Source organism: Mesocricetus auratus, unplaced genomic scaffold (genome assembly GCF_017639785.1).
Source record: "Mesocricetus auratus isolate SY011 unplaced genomic scaffold, BCM_Maur_2.0 Super-Scaffold_100676, whole genome shotgun sequence".
Classification (NCBI taxonomy): Eukaryota; Metazoa; Chordata; class Mammalia; order Rodentia; family Cricetidae; genus Mesocricetus; species Mesocricetus auratus.
In genome coordinates, this window is record NW_024429266.1 from 179,162,313 (window position 1) to 179,184,996 (window position 22,684).

Below are 22,684 nucleotides of genomic sequence, written 5' to 3' on the forward strand. Positions count from 1 at the left end.
AACAAAAGGAACCAACTAGACTCTCATAGATGTAACAGATTTTGAAGCAGGAAGAGACCCCAGAGATTATCTGTTCCAAACCTTTGAGGCCCAGGAAAACTAAGAACTATCCCACAGATGAGTGGTCATGCAGTCCTGGAACCGGATTTCCTGCCACCATGACCAGTGTCATATCATGCCACAGCATTCAAGCTTGGATTCACAGGCCTGCTAGGCTAGGGCACAGAGTTCTGCACTCAGGGGGAATCTAAATGACAGCTTTCATGATGGATTCCCAGCAGCCCCATGGCAGAGCTGAGGAAACCTTATAAGATGTGCCATTGTCCATGTGAGGAGGGCCTGACCAATCTCCACTTTACAGACACGACCATCATCATACCTGCCCACGATCCCCAGAAGTCAAGGAGCAGAACCAGGCTTAGAGTCCAGCCTTAGCAATAGGCTCATTCTTTACAGCCTGCAGCCCTGAGGTGGCAATGTGGACAGGAGCTAGTGTTAGGGACATGACAGCAAGGACAGGATCCAGCTCCTCCTTCATGTGATGACTGCCCCATTCCCTGCTACCAAACATCTGCAGAGAGACAGTACTCTCTACTGCTAATGGAGGAAACTGAAGCTTACAAAGGTTGTGTTGTATCTGAAGTCATTAAGTTAGCAGTAGAACAGGACCCAGACCCAGAAAGTAGGTTGCTGAGTCAGTTTTCGGACCACTTTGTGCTGACCTGCCTTGGGGTGGCCCTGAGGGCATTTCAGAAAGCTAGTTCTTCTGGTCCTCATATTGCACCCTCTCTTCCTAACCACGCCCCAACCTGCTCAGGACAAGGACTGTTAGCCCCAGCTGCAAGGTTCAGTTTTCATTGTCTGCTGCCCTATCAGGAAGGGGCAGAGGAAGGCAACAGAGCCAGGCCCCATGAATATACCTACACATCAGATGCCCTCACTTCCTCTACAGGTCAGGGAGCCAAGCTTGAAGTGTTTCAAGTGCTGTCCCCCACCTCCCCTGCTCCATGCACACACACACAAGCACCCCACCCATCACCACATACTAAAGCTCCAGGCTGATGATGGAGGATAAGGTTATGTCAAGAGGGCAAACAGGCAGACAGGGACAGCTGCAGCAGAGATGCAAGGAGTACATAGAGAGTCTGATGCACTCATGCCATCCTCCAAGAACCAAATCATTGTTTAACTGCCCATCTGGTGAGAATACCAGGCCCCACCTTTTCAAGAGCTGTTGAGTACATGAGGCTCTCTCCCTATGTATCCTAGGCAGTCTGGAACTTTCACACAGCTAATACTGTGTGCTGCATCCCCTCCCTCTCCCCAGTGGGAAAGCACTTTCTCTCAGGAGGGTCAGCCACACTAATCATCCAGGAGGGGCTGCAGATTCCAGTCCCTGTAGGCCTGGAGTGCACTTCCTGAGTATCCAGCTGATGGCCATCTAGTCCCACCCAGTAACTACTTCCATCTAGTAACCATTTCTACCTAGTAACTATGTCTTCCCATCTAGTTACTATCTAGTCCCACCTAGTAACTTATAATCTAGTACTACCAAGTAACTATGTAGTCCTACCTGATACCTATCTTGTTCAACTAGTAACTCACTATCTGGTCCCACCTAGTAACTGTCTAGTACCACTTAGTTACTATCCAGCCTTGCCTAGTCCTTGGGCACGCTATTCAGTACTATAGCACTGGGAGTTTGGGAAGTGCATGGATTTTAAATGTGGGGAGTTTGAATTTAAAACCAACTTTGTCATCCCCTGCTATATAAATTAAGAAACGTTTTTGGATCTCAGGGTCTACCTTCTCTCCTTTCATAGTGGTTATCTGCAAGGTCCCAGTTCTCTTATTCCATTACTCTGACGGTGGCCTGATAGTACTGACCAAGCCCAGCTTCTCACCCATTAATGAACTGTGTGTGGCTTAGCAAACAGGACAATTCAGCAGCAGCTCTCTTGCTCAGAACTGCATCCCGTCATAGTTACCTTTGGAAAGGGATTCAAATATTCCAAGGAGGAGTGATGTTTGCTCCACTAAACTGTATTTTCACCCCAGGTCATCTTCTTTTACCTTCCAACCACTACCCAAGGTTTTTAAATCTTACCCTAGAACCTCACAAATGAAACTGAGCACTCCATCCATACAGAAAGAATATGAGTTTTAAAACACTGAATTAGACTTTTTAAACTCAAATTTGAATTTATGACTTAAAAGATAATACCCAGCACTAAGCCTCAGGGTTCTAACACTGTCTATCCATGGCCATGTGACCTGAAGAGTTTCATGTTGCTTATTCCATCCCTTGTGATAATCAGGGCTGAGCTTTGAGGCCTTTTCCACTGTAACTCAATACTCAGACATTATGACTTGTGTCCGTGGTGACAGTACAGCCTTCAAAGACATGTTTTTTAAAAGCCCCTCGAATCCTTTCGGTGTGTTCAAAGTAGATACACATTATTACAGATAATGCTTTCAACTTTGGCTATACGACAGCCTTGCCTGGAGAACTCTGTAGACTGTCTGGGGACTAATGGGACCTGTGGCACCTAGAATTTGACAGGCCTTTCTAGGTGATTCCACTGCAGAGCCCAGGCTGAGAACCCCTGCTTCCAAGCCCTATGCCAACAGCTAGAGCACTGACCTCTATGCTCCCACGCATCTCCCGGCCCATTCGCACCAGGAAGAGGTCAGGTTGTGAGCCACCACAGCACAGGCCATAGGAAAGAATGTTGTGGAGAAGCATGCATCAATGATGAACAGCTACACGAGCAGGCAGCTTGGATACAAGTTCATATTCCACATCGACTATACACAAATTTTCTCTGGGGTTACTTGTGACAGGTTGAATGTCCCTTCTCTCAAATGCTTGAGACTGAAAGTGTTGTGTGCTTAAGATTTGTTTTGAATTTGGAGTCTCTTCAGACTCATAATGAGAAATCTTGGGGATGGAACCCAAGTCTGAACTTGAAATTCACTTATGTTTGTATAGAGACAACACAAATTTTTAGCACCTGCATTTTAACTGCAACCTGTCACATAAAATCAAGTGGACAACTTTCCATTTATGGCATCATGTTGATACTGTAAGATTTTATGTTTGAGGAAAAGTGAGATTTTTGAATGTTTGGTTTAGGGGTTCTTGTAATACCCACAAATTCTGGGACCTTGTCCTCTGAGATAATGACTCATGGAGTCTAGCAGGGAGATCTATATTTCTAACTTTCATCACTGAGGCAGCAAATACAAGATAGACTTAATGTCACCAGCCCAAGTCTATGCCTGGTATCCCCAGAGGACCAGCCGGCCCCTAGTTGCAGGTCCAAAGAACACGTTGGCCAGCCCAGAGCATAAAGGATATTTCCATTCAACAATGCTTATGCATGCCCTCCGGATGGGGTTCTTCAGAGTCAGGCAGAGCAGAGCACGGGGTGGCCGTGTGGCAGTCGTTCCTCCCTGTTTCTTGGGTTTCCCGTACTGCTGCCGCTTCCGCTGTGTGGAGCTGACAGTAGAGATGGTTGCGTTGCCAGCACTGCCCATTAACTTGGCCTGCCGGGCAGCGTCAATGGCTGCCTGCCAGGACAGCGCTGCCCCCGGAGTAGGGATGTGCTCGGGGGCAAGCCCTGCAGCTGCATTGGCATTCATGTTGGCGTGAGCTGGGCGTGGGCTCCCATAGTTGGAACCTGCAATGAAAGAAAAGACAACACTATGGTGAAAATGGGAACACTGAGGACACACTTTGGATTCCAGACACAAGTTTTGAAAAAAAACAAAGAAAAAAATCTTTTTTCAAGCTGTTGCAAGAACTTGGGAGGTGACATACAAAAACACTAATATGTATGCTGAGAAATACAGCCAGGAAATCTATTCTAGGCCTTGCTTGACCTAGTTCAACAGGATGACCTTGGGCATGTCACTCTCCTCTCTGGTCTCACTGCCTTGACTTAGACAAGAGGTGAGACTGCTTTCATAGTACTGAGTTAGTGAGAAAGAGTACAGGGGAAGGTGAAATTAAGGCAACCATTTAGGAAGAAGGAAAAATAAGCGAATGAGTAGGCATACCAGCACAGGAACTGACGATACAAAGACAGTACAATGAAGAGTGTGATACTCTCACCTCTGACTCGTACTCCAAGAGCAGAGATAAACACAAGGCAGTGGGGGGTTAGGCTAAAGTAAGCTCACATCCAGTGAAGTGATCTGAATGTGGTCCCAGGCAGGCACTGTTGGGAGGTGTTGGGACCTTTGTGCTAAGGCCTTCCCCAAGCCACTTTCTTCCATCACTGAGATGATTAAGTTAATTTAGTACCTTAGCTGTTGCTGAGTTAAGATGAGTCAGTTATCTGTCTCATGCAATCAAAAGATATGCACCCAACATGCTTGCACAGTGCTCAATACACTTGCTGGGTTCCAAAGTCTATGTCTTCCCCATCACAACAGCCACAGGCAATACATTTCAACTGTAAGCCAAATGATTGGCATCAGATTCCACAATGCTGCTGAAAGGGTACTGAGACTCTCTGGGCACGAGAGGAAAGCTTATAACAGATTATCATTGCCTACCGTGGACAGAGGGGAAGGGGTGGGAGATGCACAGACGCCATCTACTTATCATCCGCCAGATATCAAGACAAGCACATCAGGCCTTCTTTGGTACCAGCTGTCATCAGCCACCTGCACAGCTGCTGTCTGATTTCTGCAGCATTAGACTTTAGCCTTAATCCACAGATCCCGGTAAAGTGTCTCCATTGTACCCCCTTCCCTGCCATACACGTCTAACCATGCAGTCCCTTCACTCTCTTCCCCTCCTCTGCCCAGTGGCTCCAGGCAGCTGCTGCACTCCCAGGGTACAGTATACTTACCAGAATATCACGTCTGTGGAGAACAGACCTTTCCTAGACTGAGAAGCCCCCTCTGTCACAGCTTGTCATTTCCTGCCCTGCTCTCAATATATAGATGCCAAGTATAAAGGAAGGAAGGCCCCGGGAAGGCTGGGAACTTAGGTTTTCTTATTAAGACCCCAGAGCAGAAAGCTGAGAGCATGGGTTTGGATTAGTCAAGGCAGCTGAAGCAGAGCTGCTCTCCTAGGCAGCAAGATAAGTGTCTTCATTCAACACACAAGAAAACAAAGGCGTGCGTGACTCATTAAAGGTCACAAAGTGAGGCAGCGGAAGACTCTGCCACACTCAGAACTCATGGTGAACTGCCACACTATACTCCATACTCCTCCCTCCTTGGCTCGTTCAACACTCCATACTCATGCACACGTGTGTGCACGCAAGGACGGTAGTACATATACACCTCCTCCTGGACTCTCTGGGCTGAGGAGAGAGTGGTGAATATCTATATTTAAAGAATAGCATCTCCAACATTAACACCGGTGATGACTTCCAAGGGTACCTCCCTGGTGACTGAGAGTGGAAAGTATCCCTGTTTCTTTTTCTTACACTGGTGTGACCAATTCCAAAGTAGCCCGGTGTCCCATTTTGGTTTGCCAAACTGGGCTGTAACTTCATTTTCCCTTGCTTTGTTCTGTCTGTGCCATGAAATTTTGACTTTGTAGATTCTATTTGGCATTGACAAAATTTAGTGGGTGATGTTTTAGCCCCTGGGTTTCTCTTCCCCTACATCTATAAAAGCAGTGATGTTCGCCTATCAGCTTTGCACACCCACTTCCCTACATCTATAAAAACAGTGATGTCTGCCTATCAGCTTTGCACACCCACTTCCCTACATCTATAAAAGCAGTGATGTTCGCCTATCAGCTTTGCACACCCACTTCCCTACTCATGTCAATGTACTGCAATCGCCCTTAGTCCACCACCTTCATTGATCTCTTATCAGTTGACTCATATCACAAACCAAGCAGTGCTAGGGATTTGGGATGACTCTTAAGAAGATAGAAAGCACTAGTGTAAAAACCAGCAAGGGTCCTGGGCACCTTGAGCAAAAGGCAGGGTCTACCTGAGCAAGCCAGGGGGTCCACCAATGTCCTTGCCTCCTGGATGGACTCCTGAGCACTCTCACACTCCATAGGATTCCTTATTTATATTGAGACGCATTTCAAAAATACCAGGATACCTCTGGAGCATACATCCAGAGAAAGCACATACTCAGAAGTCTCAGAGTGCAGGGGAATGGAATGTCAACTTCTCCCTGGTCAGAGGACAAGAATGCAGCCAACCTAGAATACTGCTATAGCCTTTGAGTGATGAAGGACAGTCCCATCATAAATGACCACATACAGGAAAGAAAGATGTGTATTCTCCAAGGTCAGTCCCCCATGAGGGCTGTACTTTTAGGTCACTGTGACTTTGGCCTCTCCAAGTCACTTTCCCATCCAGACCTGAGGTTCTAGGAGTGTCTCAAGGACACTCACATGAGAAGTACCACCATCCAGGAGTCCCAGAAGTGAGGAACTTCCATCTCTGTAGCAAGGATTCTGAGCCCAGAGTAACCCCATGAAGGTACGGCAACCCACATTGTTACTCTGATGTTTTTTGTTAGCACAAAATCACCACCCAACGCAAAGACCAATTTTCAAATTATAAGGCTGCTTCAAAGCTTTGCCTTCTGGTTGCCAGCTGAACTGATGCCACCAGCTAAGTCTGATCTGGCTCCAGCCTTACTGGGCTATCCATTGATGCTCTGGTGCCCAAGAAAATCTCAGAATAGCAGCTCAGCAAACCAGACCACATGGAAACAGGTAAGGGCTCTACAGCATCAACCACTTCCAGACATAAGAAAAATGATCCCTGTTTGTCCAATGACTGGACTCCCTTGAAAGCAGCAGCATCCGCCGGGCATTGGTGGCTCACACCTTTAATTCCAGCACTCGGGAGGCAGAGGCAGGCGGATCTCTGTGAGTTCAAGGCCAGCCTGGTCTACAGAGTGAGTTCCAAGACAGCCTCCAAAACAATACAGAGAAACCCTGTCTCAAAAAACCAACATAAAAAAGAAAGAAAGAAAGGAAGAAAGAAAAGAAAGCAGCAGCATGCCTAATACATGCAGGTGTTGCCTCTTCTCAGAAGGACAAGGACACAAGCAGGATCCCAGAACAGACCCCCTAGTCTCATACCACCCTGCCCAGAAAATCCCAGTCAGGGAATGGACACGTGCTTCCTTACTTCCTCTCAGTCAGAAATATGTCCAGCAATGTGAGGGGTTAACTCATTCCCCATCCCAGATGATGCTCAACATCTTTTGCTAGTGACTATAATAATAATGTTGTTGATAAGCAAGAAAATTGTCATGGTTTGCATCATAAGTATCCCCTAAAAGCTTATTTGCCTCAGCCTCGTTACCTGAAGGTGACAAACCTTCCAGAGGTGGGATCTGATGAGAGGGACTTGACTCGGGATTCGTCCCGAGGGGTATAATCATCCACCCCTTCCTGTTCTCCTGCTTCCCAGCCACCATGAGGTGAGAGGTCTGTGCAAGCCATACTCCTGGCCATGATGCAGTGCCTCCCACAGATCTAAAAGCAATGAGCCAATGGGCCATGAACTGAATCTTCGAAAACTGTGAGTCAAAGTAAGACATTCTTCTCTCTATGCTGTGGTCTCTGGTAGTTTCATAGGGACAGAGAACTAGCTGACATAAAATAGACCACAGGTAAACATTAAAAGTTTACTTGATAGAATCCCTCAGTCTACACATCCTTCCCCTTGCTCCATGAACAGGGGAGGAGCTCTGAGGAAAAAGAGGTGACTAACGGTTTCTGCCTCCTACGCCACAACTCTAGTCCAGGCCACCAGCCATTTCCTGCCCAGAAATCCCTGACATTTATCTCATTTCCAGGCTTCCTCATCTCTAATCCAAACCTCACTTGTAACTAGTCACAACAATCTTTGGGGAAATACAAATACTAAATCAGGCCCTGCCATACTCCTACTTTAATCATTTTCAAACCCGAACTCTTCATTGTGTTTCTTGAAGTCTGTGCATGCTGGCTGAACTTCCCTGAGCTTATTGCATACTGACCTCCTTTCATCCCTCATGCAAGTTCAATTCTTGTCTGCCACAGTGCGTTTGCATGTACTTAGAATGTTCTTTCCTCTGCTCTTTGTTTAGTGGTTCCTTTTCATACTCCAGACCAGGCTTTAAACATTTCTGACTTAAAATCTCTAATCCAAGGAAGCAGAACCCAACCAGTAGCTTCCAGTATTCCTGCCCCTCCCTCCTCCATGACACCCTGGATAAAGATGCCCAGATCCCTGGGTTAACATTAAAGGGTCCCCAATGAGTCACAGATGTGGAAAAGGTGTGGGCCTCAACAGCACGGACTCCTTCAGTGGTCATGTGCCTTCTGCCACAAACAGAGCTGGTGACCCCTGAAGAATACCTTAGTGACTTATAGATCAGAGGCAATTCACCCCAGGAAGGAGAGGGCTGCAAACTGATGTCCTACTAGAGTCCTGGTAACTTGACAGTCTCTGAGTATACAGCAAAGGCCTTCTTTTGGGCCAGGCATTACCCAAGATCTTTGCAGCCATCTATCTGAATTTTACATATGTCAATCCCCCATGATGACAAGGGCCCCATATTCCCCTAAATGCAGAGGAGCCATCCTCAAATCAGAGCTGCACAGGCTTGAACCATGCAAACCTGGGGACTAAAAGCAAGAGGACCCTGTCTCCTGGTCTTGAATCAGCCGAGATTCTGTCCATCACCAGCTCAGGGGAGCTCATCCACAGATGAATCCCGTAGGCCTTCAGGGCTCACCCTGTGGCATAGAGTGACAGGCAGAAGCTGTCTTGGCTGGTTCTCCAACTCCTTTCTACTGCCTTCCTGGACTGCAGAGCTGAGACAAGGCTCAGTCTCTCTGAAGCCAGAATTCCTAACGTGGTTTTGGGAGTGAACAATCAAGACCCAAAGTGAAACTAAACCATCTGCTCACTGGTACAGTGCTTCAGGGTCCTGCCAGCAGCTTCCTAATCTCATGGGGCACAGTAGACTGAGGCTTCTCTGCTTCCTAACCAAATGCAGTCCCCTTGACCTGCTCCACAGTGCTGCTTGGATGTCACTCCTACAAGCCCATCCTAGAGACTCCTCCTCCAAACCCTGCCAGCTTACTCCGAATTCTTCAATTCCTGTATCAAGTGCTTTCCTTCCTAAAACGGCCACAGCAGCTCAAGACATGCCATACTACAGCAACACGCTTTTCACTTCAGCTTTGTTGCTGTTGTTTGGGTTTGGGTTTATTTTGTTTTGTTTTGTTTTCTGAGACAGAGTCTCACTCTATAACCCTGGCTGAGCCCGGAACTCACTGTATATCCCAATCCTGTCTCAAAATAAAGGCAATTCTCCAGCCCCAGCCACCCAAATGCTGGGATTACAGGTATGAGCCACCATTCCCACGTCCAATTATAACATTTAAAGTAGTGAAAATGGAATGTCATCTTGAGCTATCCGGTATGGTAGCTACAAGTCAAATGTGTCTGTGGAGCACATGAAATAGCTCTGGCACAACTGAGGAAGCACATTTAAAGTTCTATTTCATTTCAATGAATTTCCACCTGAGTATGAGTCTGGAGACTACCACGATGGACAGTGTTCCTGTGTACTCAGGGAAGTGCACAGTAAAGACTGGGGTGGATGTGGGGTAGGGAAGGGAGATAAGAAAGCAGCTGGTTCTAAGAGGGGGAGGGGAGCAACCAAGAACAGGTCTGGATGTTATAGATGGGTAGCTTTTCCCATCTTCAAATAACCACTGCCTGCAAAAAGACCTACCAAAGCATAAGGATCCTCAGCTCCAACAGACAACAAGGCTATGGCAATCTTTATCTATCTGACACTCAAAAAATAAGTATGGAGGCAATTGCCTCAGTGCACAGAGAAACCTGATATTGCCCCCGTAAGCTGGGAGGGGAGGCTGAAAGGAAACCCTCCCTTGAGTGTGTCAGCCTTGGAGCTGTACACCCAAACTGCATGAGCACAAGACAGCAGCATCCCAACTCTTCCCCGCCTTTCCACAAGAGATGAAGCGCAGAGAACAGCCCCATGCCCTCAGCCATCACACCTGCTCCATAATGAAGGGACAGCAAGGGACAAGGACATCTGCAGCATCTCCCCAACTCAGCAGATCAGTGCTGCCCTAAATAGAGCACCTTCCTCTGATGAGCCGCCAAAGGCGGGTGGGGGGAAGCAGGCAGAGAACCTGAGCGTTCCCAAGGCCACACTAACCAGGAGGTGGCCATGCTGACAGCACCCACACCTTCTCAGACACAGCACAGAAACCTCTTCTCTGTACTCTTTACAGCATAGCAAGTCAAGAAGGTGAGAGAGGATAAGGAACCCCCAAAGCGAGTCCCATGGAGGAAAGCCATCTGCTCCTGGTCACGGCTAACCTTTCCCCACTAAGCACTAATCATAATGTCACTTCATCCTTGGTATCAGCAGGTACAAAGGGGAAAAACTCACAAATGCATGAAGCTAGATCTCAGGATTCACTCACCCAGGACAAACCACAATAAGAGTAAGATACGCCCTTGTGTCTTCCCTGGCACGGAAAGGGAGACCTCCATTTCTGCTGTTCATGACCGTGACTTAGTGACAGCACACCTAAATTCAGTGAGTATAGTGAATCTACTGGAAGTCAACGTCTCAGACTCTGTAGGTAAGTAATAGACTTGGCTCTGACTGAGGACAGACACCATGCTGGACAAACAGGAAGTCCTTGGGGTAGCTGGTGTCTAAGGACAGTGTCATAGCAGCTTGGCAAAACCCTGACAAAATGGCTAAGAGTTCAACCTTTATAACCCTCATGTCTTATTTCCAAATTCTGTATACTAAATGATTCTTTTGGTAAGAGAGGACAGGTCTGATTTTGTTTCATAGATTACAGAATCCACCAGAATTACACAGCCAAACCAGTACCAGAATTCTGTCCCACTGTCAAAAGCACCCTCTAGAAGGGGCACAGTTCCACCTAGCAAACTCCAGCCTGCTGTCACAGAGAGGAGCAGAGAATTCCACATACCCACTGCATGAACTCCTGGTGACTTTGTGCCGCCTGCAGCCAAGGCTCCAGACACACAGCCAGGGCTGTCAGCAGTGACTTTCCAGAACAGAACTAAGTGAGCTGGAGGTGGCCCAGGTTGAAAGGTAGCTGAAACAAGGCCCTGATCTCTTCCTTTCTCTTTCTATGTGGTTCGGAGACAGTTTTGCTCCCGCTTAAACATTTCCATGAAAAAGATCAGGATGGCACATCAGTAGTGAAACATGCCCCTCTATCTGTCAGGATACCTAGTTGAACCAGATCTCAAATGGACTGTCTATCCAACCACAAGATTTGGAAGAAGTCCAGGCAGAACCAGACATCAGAGAGGGTGCGTGTTTTTCCATGAGCTGCACAGCTTGTGTTCTCATACTACTGTGTGACATTTTCCTAAAGATTAAACTATCCCATCTGAAATTGTTCCACTGTTGGGGTTGCAGAGAGGAGGGGTGATACCCCTCACATTCACACACTAGAAAGCAATAAATGTACAGAAACAGAGTCGCATGGACCTGCTCATCTTACCCCTAGATGTCTTGTCTCTCATCCTCACTAAGGTGGAAGAAAGAAACATCATTCCCTTATTGCTTCACATTCCCAGTACATTTAATGATGATACTATGTGCATTTCATTTACAATTGTGACACACATTTGTCTTGTTAACCCCAAGTCTTTGCCAACAGGCAGACAAGGAGACAGACAACAACAAAAGCAACAGCAATAAATCCACAGGTAAACAATAAGCTCCACACTGATACAGAGCTGTCTGGATCCAGACTGCCCCCATGTTTTGTGGGGAAGACTAAAATGAAAAGCTCAGAACTCTGAACTCTCCTCCCAGCTCCTTCCTTTCTTCTCTGTGCTCACTCCTGCAAGTCCTCTCCTTAGCTCTCCTCTTCCTTGACTTCAGAATGAAATTCTCAACTCTGTAAGAAGTCCTCTGTCTCAGCACTCACGCCTCAGCGCTCTGGGCCCCGTTTCTCATGGCTCCCACATTCTTGCCAGCTAGCCTGACCCTACCAGTGCCTCTCCTGCCCATTACTTGAGCTAAGTGTCCCAGCATCCTCTCCCTCAAACAACAGTTGAACTCTTTCCAAAAGAGAAGCTGTATCCAGATACACTCACTGCCTCCTGTTAGCCTATGCATAGGAACTCACAATCTCCTTTAAGGCTATGCCCAAGAGCCAAGGGCAACCCATGGGCATTCATCTGGGAAGGGTAGCAAGGAAGACCCCATCCTGGGCTCATCACAGTTTACATGGAAGTCCACAAAGCCAGAGAGGCACTGTACCACAACCAGTGTGTCTGCGATCAATAGAAAGTGGTAGGTGCTGATAAAAATACAGAGAGGCAGAACTGCCACACATGTTTTGTTGGCAATGTGAAGTGCTGCAAGTCCCTGGGTCACAAGGTGGAAGTTCCCCCCCAAAAATAGTCAATTATCACATGACCCAGCAATTCTACTGGTAGGCACACACCCAAAATTACTAAAAAGTAAACGCTCCAACAGGTATTTGCAGACCAGGATTCATAGCAGCATTATGCACTAGAGATAACAGACAGAAACAACACAAGTGTTCACCAATGGATGGGTGGGTTATCAAAATGTGTTCTACATTGGAATAGTGTTAAACCCTGGATAGGCTATTCTGACACATGCTTCAACATGAAGGAAACTATTATGATACATAAAATAAGCCAGATATAACAGGATTCCATTACTGAGCATTGTACAGGACCATCCTTTGAATCAAACTGTCTCCATCTTCATCACAGCAAGTGTACCCATTTGCAAAGATCATCACAGCTGGACTCAGGACTACTGACATTCCATCAGAGAAGGAGGGAGTAGGATTGGTCATTGGACATTCAATTGTGTATCTAGTCACTCATCCTCACCAGTTGTGTGAGATTCTGCCCTAATTGCTCATGGTATTTTAGGGAGGGGCTAGAGTAAATAGACTAGGGAAGAAATCATGGGGACATCCATCTGTGCAGCTTGGGAAAGCCATTACCCATGCTAGGTACAGACTCCCCAGTTTTCTGTTTTGAGGTCATTCAAGTTCCTGTTGAAGCCCTCAACAATACTCTGCAAGTAAGCCCAAAAGTCCCTTATAGCTCAATCAGAAGGTAGAAGCTAGCACTCTGGAATACCCAAGCCATCCTTCTAGCAGGAACGACAAGAGAATTTGGACCAGAACTGAAGGGAGCCCAGTCCCTGCGCTCTACAAGCTTTCAGCATTGACACGGGACCAGGGAAGGATTCAAAGAATCTTGGTTATAAATTACTTTCAAATATCAAATAAATCACACATGCAGATGCACAAACATGCCTTCACAAGTGAGTCAAACCAGACTCCTGTCTAAATACATCTCAAGCACCATTAAATACCAGACGTCAGAGCCTTGGCTGGGTACTATCCCAGCTTTAGTCTTGCCCACACCACCTGCAAGGCAGACCACAGAACAGGCACTATGCCCCCTGATACCTCTCCCGGAGCTGGCCCACACTGAGAACAAAAAAAATGTTGAAAGGAAAAGTACTGGCCCAGGACCCCCAAGACCAAGTTCTCAGCACAAAGAAGATTTATTTACCCAAGAAGGACAGAAGGCCGGAAATAAGAGACAAACACAGGAGATAGAGGACAAGGGGCGGGGGCGGAAACAAGGGGAAAAGGGCAGAGATATGTGTCCTGGAGGGGAACAAAGGACTGCTTCTTTATAGAGGAAAGATGGTCATGGCACATGGGGAAATGGGGATGTATAAAGGTGAAGGAGGAATACATGTTAGGATGAGGTGTTTCATTTTAATTGGGCATGTGGATTAGGTGAGACAAAGGGGCTTCTGATTGCTGGACTTCAATACTTTGATAGCTGGACCTTGGTAGTCAATCACCTCCGGAGGAGGAAGTGGTCAAATAAGGGAACCAACCTTAGTGGCTAGCTTTAGGAATGTACTGTAATGATTTTGAGCAAGGCAAAGAAGGATAAGGTCGGTCAGAGCCATGCTCGCCACACTCAAGCTAGTCAGAGTCCCTTCACTGGTGACAGATGAAGGAATGCCTTTCAGTTCTACACCTTGACAACTGCAAGTCTGGAGACTGTAAGCATGGTTACCATTGCTGACAGTACACTGAGAGCGGAGCGATACATGTGGCCTGTCCAATGAGACCCAGGTTAGGGTTGACGTATCTGCCACCAATCCTCCAACTTCTTATGCCTTGGCATCTTATGCCCACCCTGGCAATCCAATGTACTCAGAAAGTTCCTGAATGCTCTCTCCACAAGCATTTCTCCCATCTTCCCTGTGCTCCCAGCTGCTCTCTACCTTCTACTCAAATTTTTCTGATGCTTTCTGGACCCAGTCATATTAGGGGTCCCTCTATTTCAACTTCCCTTTTCCCTTCAGGACAGAGGAAGATTTGATGCCTTCATCTTGGGTGTGGCCAAGCAGAGAGTCCTTGGAGACCCTAGCCCCCTACTTAGGCCAATGCACTTCAGTGTTACCTAGTTTTTTCTCTGCCTCAATTGCTGAAAAAGGCCAAGTCAAAAGGCAGCAGCATAGGAGTGGTGTGGACCACCATCCTTAAGATGAGGTAGAGGTCCAAAGGCACCACTTCTCTTCATCTCAAAACAGAGTTCACAATGCAGAAAATGGTCTGTAATGTCTGTAAAGTACTTTAACCTGTGACTTTGTCCCCTTGTTTATGTTCCTCTCCTCTGTGTCCTCGTGGTAATCATGAGGGTTATAACCTTTAAGACAAAGTGTATCTGGCCTTGTTCTATAAAGACAACAAACAGTGGAGAATAAAGTGTAGTATGTGGAAATACTTGAGTTGGCGGGGCTTGAACAGCAAATGATAACAGCATCTACCTCCCCAAAGGAAAGATAGGATGACTAGTGGTTAGAGGCATGGGGCTTGTTCTGAGCTAGTTGCTAGCCCCATGACCTCAGCATGCTACCCAAGCATTTTAAGACACCTTGAGCACTTACCCTGTTGTAGCATCTTCCAAGGTCACTGTGACACTGTTGGCATTATTTTGTGATTACAAATGCTTCTGGGGCTCAGGGTTACAGAAATGAAAGAAGATTCAGGAAAGAAGTTTTGGAAGACTCAAGAAATGGACTTATCCAGTGTCTGTAACTCATACCCATACTTCCACTGAGGTGTACATGATTCCAGCCATTCCCACTTCCTGGAGAGCACTGTCTCTTGAGTCCATTTTTTTTTAGCAGAGCTGGATACTTGGATCTCATCTTCCCTCTTCTAGTACACCCCCGAACAAGTACACAAGATGCCTGAACAAGGTCACCTCTCTCCTGTGTGCAATCAAGAAACTCCCTGGCAAATAAAAGTTCACCAAATGATCTCTAAGGTCCTGCATGTTTTCTTGACACTCACAGATTCTAGAATTCTTGTGCAGTGGTAGAGGAATTGATTGTTTGGAACATGCTGTCTAAAGGACTCAGCTTCCCAGATGAGTTTGGAGGCCCCTACACACCCACACCCACACTCACCCCTGAAGTCCCTCCTTGAAAAATGACATAAACTTGACTGCAAAGTCTCTGCTATGTCAGGCAGACACTTCCTAGGGTATTCCCCAATCTCTAAGACAGGATTTTGAGAATGGAGAGCAACATCTATAGCCCTACCACGCAGCTTTAAATGGCATTGGAACTGATTTACCTATCCTTCCTGGTGGCTTCCTCAGGAGTAGGAAGAAGCAGAATAAATACCACCCACTCTAACATAGTCTATAGTTGAAGGAACCTCCGCATCTAGCATGAAGCACAGAGGTCAATAGAGCTTTGGTTCCTGTGCTCCTTGCTGCAGACTCTATACCTTAAGCACTGTGACAAAAACATTGGATGCTTTATAAAACTATAGGTGGGGTTCATATTCAAGATGGTAAGTGTTTGCCCTGAGATGTCAAGGAATCATGAAACTCAACCCTCGGACTTCATGGCAGGGACCACACAGCTGGGTAAAGAGATCCCCATGGGGAGTGTACAGCACCTTTATACTCAAGAAAGGGGCCAATGAGGCAAGGCTCTTCCATGACCACAGATTGCTCTTGAGCATATGTCTTCATAAGCAGTTGTGTACACATAGACACATGTCACCAGTGAAGGATGGGAAGGCACAGAGCATTGCTACTGTGTAGCTTATGGCCTTTATCATACTTTCTGCAATTCTACCAAGTACATCTGCAGCCTCCACCCCTACTCACGTATAACCTATAGTAGAGCCCAGCTCCCTCCCAGTTTGTAGTCTCACTGACAAAGTACAGGGTAAGGAAACCAGAAATGTGCATGTGACGCCCAGGATCCCCTCACAGCAGGAGCTATGGATGATGCAGTTATACAAAACAGTATCTGCTCAGGGAAAGACAAACCACAAGTACACAGTCACCTGTCCAGACATTTACAGTCACACACACAAAGATGTACCCATTAGAGACATTTCTCTTTCAGTCTGTGGCTTAATTTGGACAGGAAGCCAAAGCAGTCAAGGCCAGATTAGCCTGAAGGTTAGCTACAGGCAGCTGAAATTTCTGAAACGTGGCTGGCCTTAGCTTGAGGTCATCCACTCTCCAGACTCTGACTTAGTGTATGAGTGACAGTTGTTCCTTCCTCTTCATTCATGGCTCCTATATCCCATATCCAAAAGCCCTGACTTGGGTAGGGGAGTAATTCAGAAAATGCAAGTGACATTAGTAGAAAGATGTGTATGGGAATTGGTCATTTACTTAGGCTCAACTCAGTATGAGTCTCAACTCTACAACTGCAGGATATCCCCTAAATTAATTTAACCTCTTAGACCCTGAGCATTGTTATCAGTAAAATGGAATAACGTAATATAATATTAATCAATTATGGAGCATTAGTGTTCATGCCTGCTTACTGAAGGATAACTATTCCACAGCAACATTGCAAGCTGACAATGATAAACATGCAGTCATGTCCTTCCCAGACACTACAGGATGCCAGTTGGCCTGCAGCCACTCCTCACAGCCTTTACATAGCAGGGTCAGACCACCTGTTCCAAATAGAACAAAGAGCATCTCGGGAGATCTTCCCCTAGATGCCACACCCTGGGCTACAAGACTTATCCCTAGAGCAGCAGCCCATCTTAGTCCCCAGACATTATTCATTATAGACCATCCCAGACACAGAGAGACATACTTACATCTAGTTAGCAGCTTGCAATGTTTTGCCATACCAGATATAAACTGGAGCATAACTGAAGTTTCACATGAGCTACTGCACAAGTTACACATAACCCACAAGTACATGGAGCTCAGAGGTCAGTTTCATTCATTTGACCCAAGGAGCATGATGCAGGAACTGGAGGAAGTGGACAGGCAGCAGAGTGGTGCCTTGCCATCTTTCATTTCCACTACTCTGTCTCCCTTTTAATTAACTGGTACCCAGGAGCCATGCTCCCAAAGCCCCATCTTCTTCTTTAACATGCTCCGGGCAGCTTCACTGCTCCATGAACTAAGGAGAGAAAGCATAATGAAGATACCAGATGAGAAATGGAAGCTAGGGACTAGGGGCAGACTCAGCATGGCAGAACTTTGAGGGCCCCAGAGAGCACCTGCCTTCGCCACCATCTCCCATGTTTGGTATAGAGAAAGCAAGCCTCTTGCTGTAAGCTCCAGTTAGGCCAAGGAAAATCCACACTCAAACCCAGGACTCCAGATCCATGGATGCCATTCCATTAACCCAGGGTGGAGTCTGAGACTAGAAGGAGCAAAATTAGATACCTTACTACCAAACTGCCTCAAGCTGGCCAAGGCCCACTGTATTGAGTAGAAGCTTCCAGTCCCAAAGGAGTCCATGTCCAACTTGCTGCCCTGATTATCCAAACAGACCTGATATAACCACCTAGATCCTTATAAGGGGTCAAGAGAAAAGGGAGCAGATACTATTGTGCTATCCTGGCAGACAGAGAGGGTGCACCTTCCAGAAGGTAAAAAAAAAAAAAACAGAAAATGAACTCACCCCTTATAGCATTCTGAGGGGCCTAAGGGTCTTTGGACCCATGTGAGGCATCTGGCCTCCAGAAGTGAAAGGTGGTAAATCAATGTTGTTAACTAAGTCTGCCCTAATTTGTTGCAGCTTCAGTGGGAAAAGGACACGCCCTGCACCTCTCTGTGTAAAGTCTGTAAACTGAAAAGCAGCAGGGCAGATGGAGTCGTGTTTCCAAGAGGGGCTGGTTTTTCAGCCAGAGAGAATGAGTACCTCAAACTCTGGTTTCAAACAGGAAGCACTCACTCTCCATTTCTGCTGGGGCAGAGCTGGGCCAGCCAGCCTTGCAGTAAACAGTCCCCAGAGTCTGAGAAAATGTGGACAGAAAGAAGAGTCTCCCAGTGTTGATTTAAAATGAACCAAGGAGACCAGGTGAAGCTCAACATTAGAGCAGATGTGAGCGTGCAGAAAACCCTAGGCCATCCCATGACTGAAAAACAAAACGAAACCACTAACTTAGTTTACATCTGTCTGTTTATTGAGAGAGAGAGAGAGAGAGAGAGAGAGAGAGAGAGAGAGAGAGAGAGAGAGAGAGCAAGAAAGGAGAAACTTGCAGGAACTGGCTCTCCCCTTCCACCATATCCATTCCAGAGACTTGGTGGCAGGCATTTTTTTTTCTGCTAAGCCATTTCTCAGGCCCTAAAATGTTTTCTTTTAAAAAGGCATTTCTTAAAATATGATAGAAAATATCCAGCATTACAAAATATCAAAGAAATACACTACAGTAAGCTACTACCTCACGCCCGCTAAGGTGGCTGCTATTATCCAAAGACAGAAGCCAAGTGTTGGGAGGCTATGAACCCTTGTGCAGTGTTGATGGGAATGTGGAGTGGTACAACTGCTGTGGAAAATACATGGCAGTTCCTCCAAAACGTCAAAACAGAACAACACTATGATCCAGCACAGAACTGCTGGATATGAGTCCAAAGGAACTGAAGGCAAAAACTCAGAGATGTTTCACCCCCATGTTCATATGAGAGTGAGGGGGTGAAAATAATTCAAATGCCTGTCAATAACAGAGCAAGCCCCACCCTACGGTTATATGCACAGGAGGGAATATCACTCTGCCTTAAGAGCAACGGAATACCACACATGCCACGACAGAGAAGAACTAAGGCCATTACAGGAGATGAGACATGCCAGTCAGCAAAAGGCAAGACTGAGATGCCGGCAGGGGCCGCACTCCTAGAAACGCAAGTAACTGCAGTTTCTAGGGCTGGAGAGAGTGAGCTGCGGTTGCGATTTCAGGTTTGCAAGATTAAAATTTTCTGGTGATGTTTTCACAACACTGTGAATATACTTAACACTACTGAACTGTATACTTAACTATCCAGATGGTGAAGTACACGGTTCTTTAGAGAAAAATGAAATTGTGTTACATCTCTGGGCCTGAAACACTCGGCCCAGTAGTACCAGAGACTCCAAGACTCTTACAGTGCACCTAGCCCCTGTGCCTGTACCTCTGTGCTCAAAGGTACGACCATTGGTTTTATATGTGGTCACCTCCCATAAGCAGCCAGAGGCTCCCCCAGTACTGGAACTAGGTGTCATTCCAAGTACCTCACACTGGTGCCCAGCTGTATACGTGGCAGGGCCCAATAAACACCTGTTGATTCAAGTTTTCAAGACTATGACCTTTGCTTCCTACTAACAAACCTATTCTTCCTAAAGGGCACCAACCCTTGCCTTGGCTAACCCCAGCCCAGGAAGACCAGGAGAGGCCAGGGACGTATAGAAGTAACTTAGTCTGCTGGTACTGTGTGTGCCCCTACCATGCCGTCGTCCAGCCTTTGCCAGCCTTCCTCAAATGCATTGATGAGGCTAATGCCGAGAAGATGGGAGCTGGGGTTAAAGTAAGACGACTCACCAAGAAGGAGGAAAAGCTTCCGTCTATGTCAACTCTAAAGCAAAATCTCAGCCCAGAAGGCCCTAGAGAAGCAGCAGCGTTTGTCTGGAGTGCAGGCTTCGCACTTACACCATCCTGACTCACTAAGTGTAGCATAACACCAGCCCCAGGTCTACCTGGCTCCATGAAGACCCTGAGGAACCCCTCCAACTGCAACTGCACAGAACAAACACCTCAACTAAACACTACCAACTGGAATGTTAGCTTCCCCGAAGGCAGTTCCACCAGCTTGAGGACAGTGAAGGGTCCTGCTCCTCAAGTCCACAGCAGCCTTGAAATACCAGGAGAGGCTGCTTGCCTAGCAGGTAACACTAGAGACAGGGCATCTCTCTGAAGTACTTGGTAAGAATACCAGTCAATATAAACAGTAGCTATGGACCAGATCTTTTCCCACAATTGAGCATATGTCCATCTGCTTGATCCTCATACCATCCCCTGAGATGGGCATTATTATTATACCATTTCACAGATGAGAAGCCCAAGGCAGAGAGAGATTAACCAACTTGCTCCCAGGGTGAGCCAAGCAGCCTGGAAATGGAAGATATGTTTGAATCTCACTCGAGGCTTTAGCTTTCCCTGCCTTACAGATGGGGGCTTCTGGTGTCCTCCTTATTCAGCCCCCAATGTCCCTCATATACATAAAGATCAGAGAACCCCTTCAGGCTTGTCTTCTTCGAGGCAAAAAGGGCGCTGACTCTTATGCCTTCTCAAAGGTCCTCACTGCGGTTCTACTTCCTTAACACAGAGTTCGAATCCAGGCCCAAGAGCTGATCAAGAGTCAGATTCAGGCAAGCAAAGGGGAGGTGGGTACCAACTAAGGTGGGGGAGGGTTAAGAAGCAAAGAGCCCATGGAGTTCAGCCTGAGAGTCCCCTTTTCTTTGCCCACATCACAGAACAGGCCACCAAGCCACTGAAATCTGATTGTCATGTGTGCTGCTGGGGTGACAGCCCACTCAGTTCCAAGTCCTAGCACGATGGAGAATCCTCTCACTTTGTCCAGCACTCACAGAGTCCTGGGTCTGGATTTAAACTCTGCTGATATAACAAAAACAAGAGCCCTGGAATACACCTGGGAAACAACAGGCCACAGCTAGGGCACTGCAACACAACAGCAGGCTACTGGTGCTACTTCATATCCACGTTTCAGGATTTCTGTAGCCCCCCCATGTCCAGTTACTGAGTAGCTAGATATGCCCACGTGGCAGCATTCTGGCTAACAACACGTAAGAACTGGTTATATAATATCCAGGTAAGGCCCCAGGATCTCCCATACCCATCCCTGCATCTGATCACCTATAGTCTTTTCCCTCTCGTAACACCTTAGCCAGCAAAGAAGACTGAACATCTAATATGGAAGAACTGCAGAGAAAAGTAACCCCGGTCACTGAGTCTCCATATGGAAGGTCACTAGATGAGGAATTCCAGTCCCAGACTGTGACTTACTAAAAATAATAACAATAACATTAATTGTGTGAAGCTAATGAGATCTAAAGGCTGCGTGTTACAGCTCATAGCCTTCCTTAAGTAGCACAGGGTAAGAGAAACACATACCTAAGCAATTTCAGTGAAGTCAAAAAGGCCAAGGATGGCTTAAGAAACAGATGCTCTGCAATACCCACGAGGGGTAAAGCCTAGTCAATGTCAAAGTACCTCTTTGCCTTTACTAACGAGGTGCCAAGGCCAGTAAACCAAGTTTACCAGAAGCACAGAATCATGTCGTATCACTGGGAAGAGAAACTGAAGAGCACTCAGTCTAATTTAACTGGGAAAAGAGGTTAGATGCCCCGCCAAATTCTGAGCACTTGGAATGTGCTAAACGTTCCTGCTAAATGACCAACCTGGCACTGCTGTCCTAGAAAGCCCTCCAACAACAGGAAGTACTGACAGCGGTCACTCTACCACGAACAAGTTATCTAACAGACAGCTGAGTGAGGGACACCTAATGTGGTCTGGAGCTGGGAAAGGAGTCTTAAAAGAGGCAATAAACATGACACTCCTAAAGAAAAAGCAGAAGTCGACTGACTGGGAAAAGTAGAAATATGTCCCCAAGTACAGGGAATGGCACAAACAACGTATGAGTCAATAGCACCTACCTGAGAGTTAGCTGCCAACAGGATACTTAGAGGGTAGGCCTGGTAGAAAGGACAGTAAGAAATTAGGTTGGCAGAGCAGCCCAATCATGGAGGCTCAACCATCAAGGACAGTGGGCAAGAAGCCAGGAAAGCACTTGGCACAGTACCAGCAATGAGATCTGTTGTGTGTTTTTGCTTTCTGGTGACACAGTAACAAACTAGAAGAAGCAGGACCAAGAATGAAAACTGTAGCCAAAGGCTGTTACACTATGTAGACATATCAAATCCAAGCCTGTTGGCTTCTGTGGCTCTAGGTGAGAAACAGTCTAATGCCAAACCAAACTATCTGCACAGTGAGATGAAAACAAAATGTTAGAATGTCTACTGGGAACCTGGATTGGCCAGCTTTGTGATAACATCATGAAGCAGTATTCTCAGACACAGAAGAAGAGATCTCCAGGGCGGAGAGACTGATCAGAACATCCTGGGATAATTAGTAACCAGCAAAAAAAGAAGTGAACTGGAGACAGATACCCGCGCTAGGACAATGAAAGCCCTAACCATACCACCAGAGTTCAACAATGGGCATAACTGTTACCACTGGGCAGAAGACACCAAGCACAGAATGGCCAGTACCAGCAAGGACAAGATACTCAGGTAACTGAAACTT

The 22,684-nt window shown here is 46.7% G+C and overlaps 1 protein-coding gene across 37 annotated transcripts in view; it reads right to left on the reverse strand.

Annotated features, from left to right (window-relative positions):
• Positions 1 to 22,684, reverse strand: part of Cacna1c (calcium voltage-gated channel subunit alpha1 C) — a 551,969-nt gene that overhangs the window by 496,045 nt on the left and 33,240 nt on the right. For all 37 annotated transcript variants that reach the window (XM_013110334.3, XM_040739165.1, XM_040739170.1 and 34 more), the window contains exon 2: positions 3,362 to 3,683. In XM_013110334.3, coding sequence (XP_012965788.1) covers positions 3,362 to 3,683 — 322 coding nt within the window. The remainder of the gene's footprint in view (positions 1 to 3,361; positions 3,684 to 22,684) is intronic.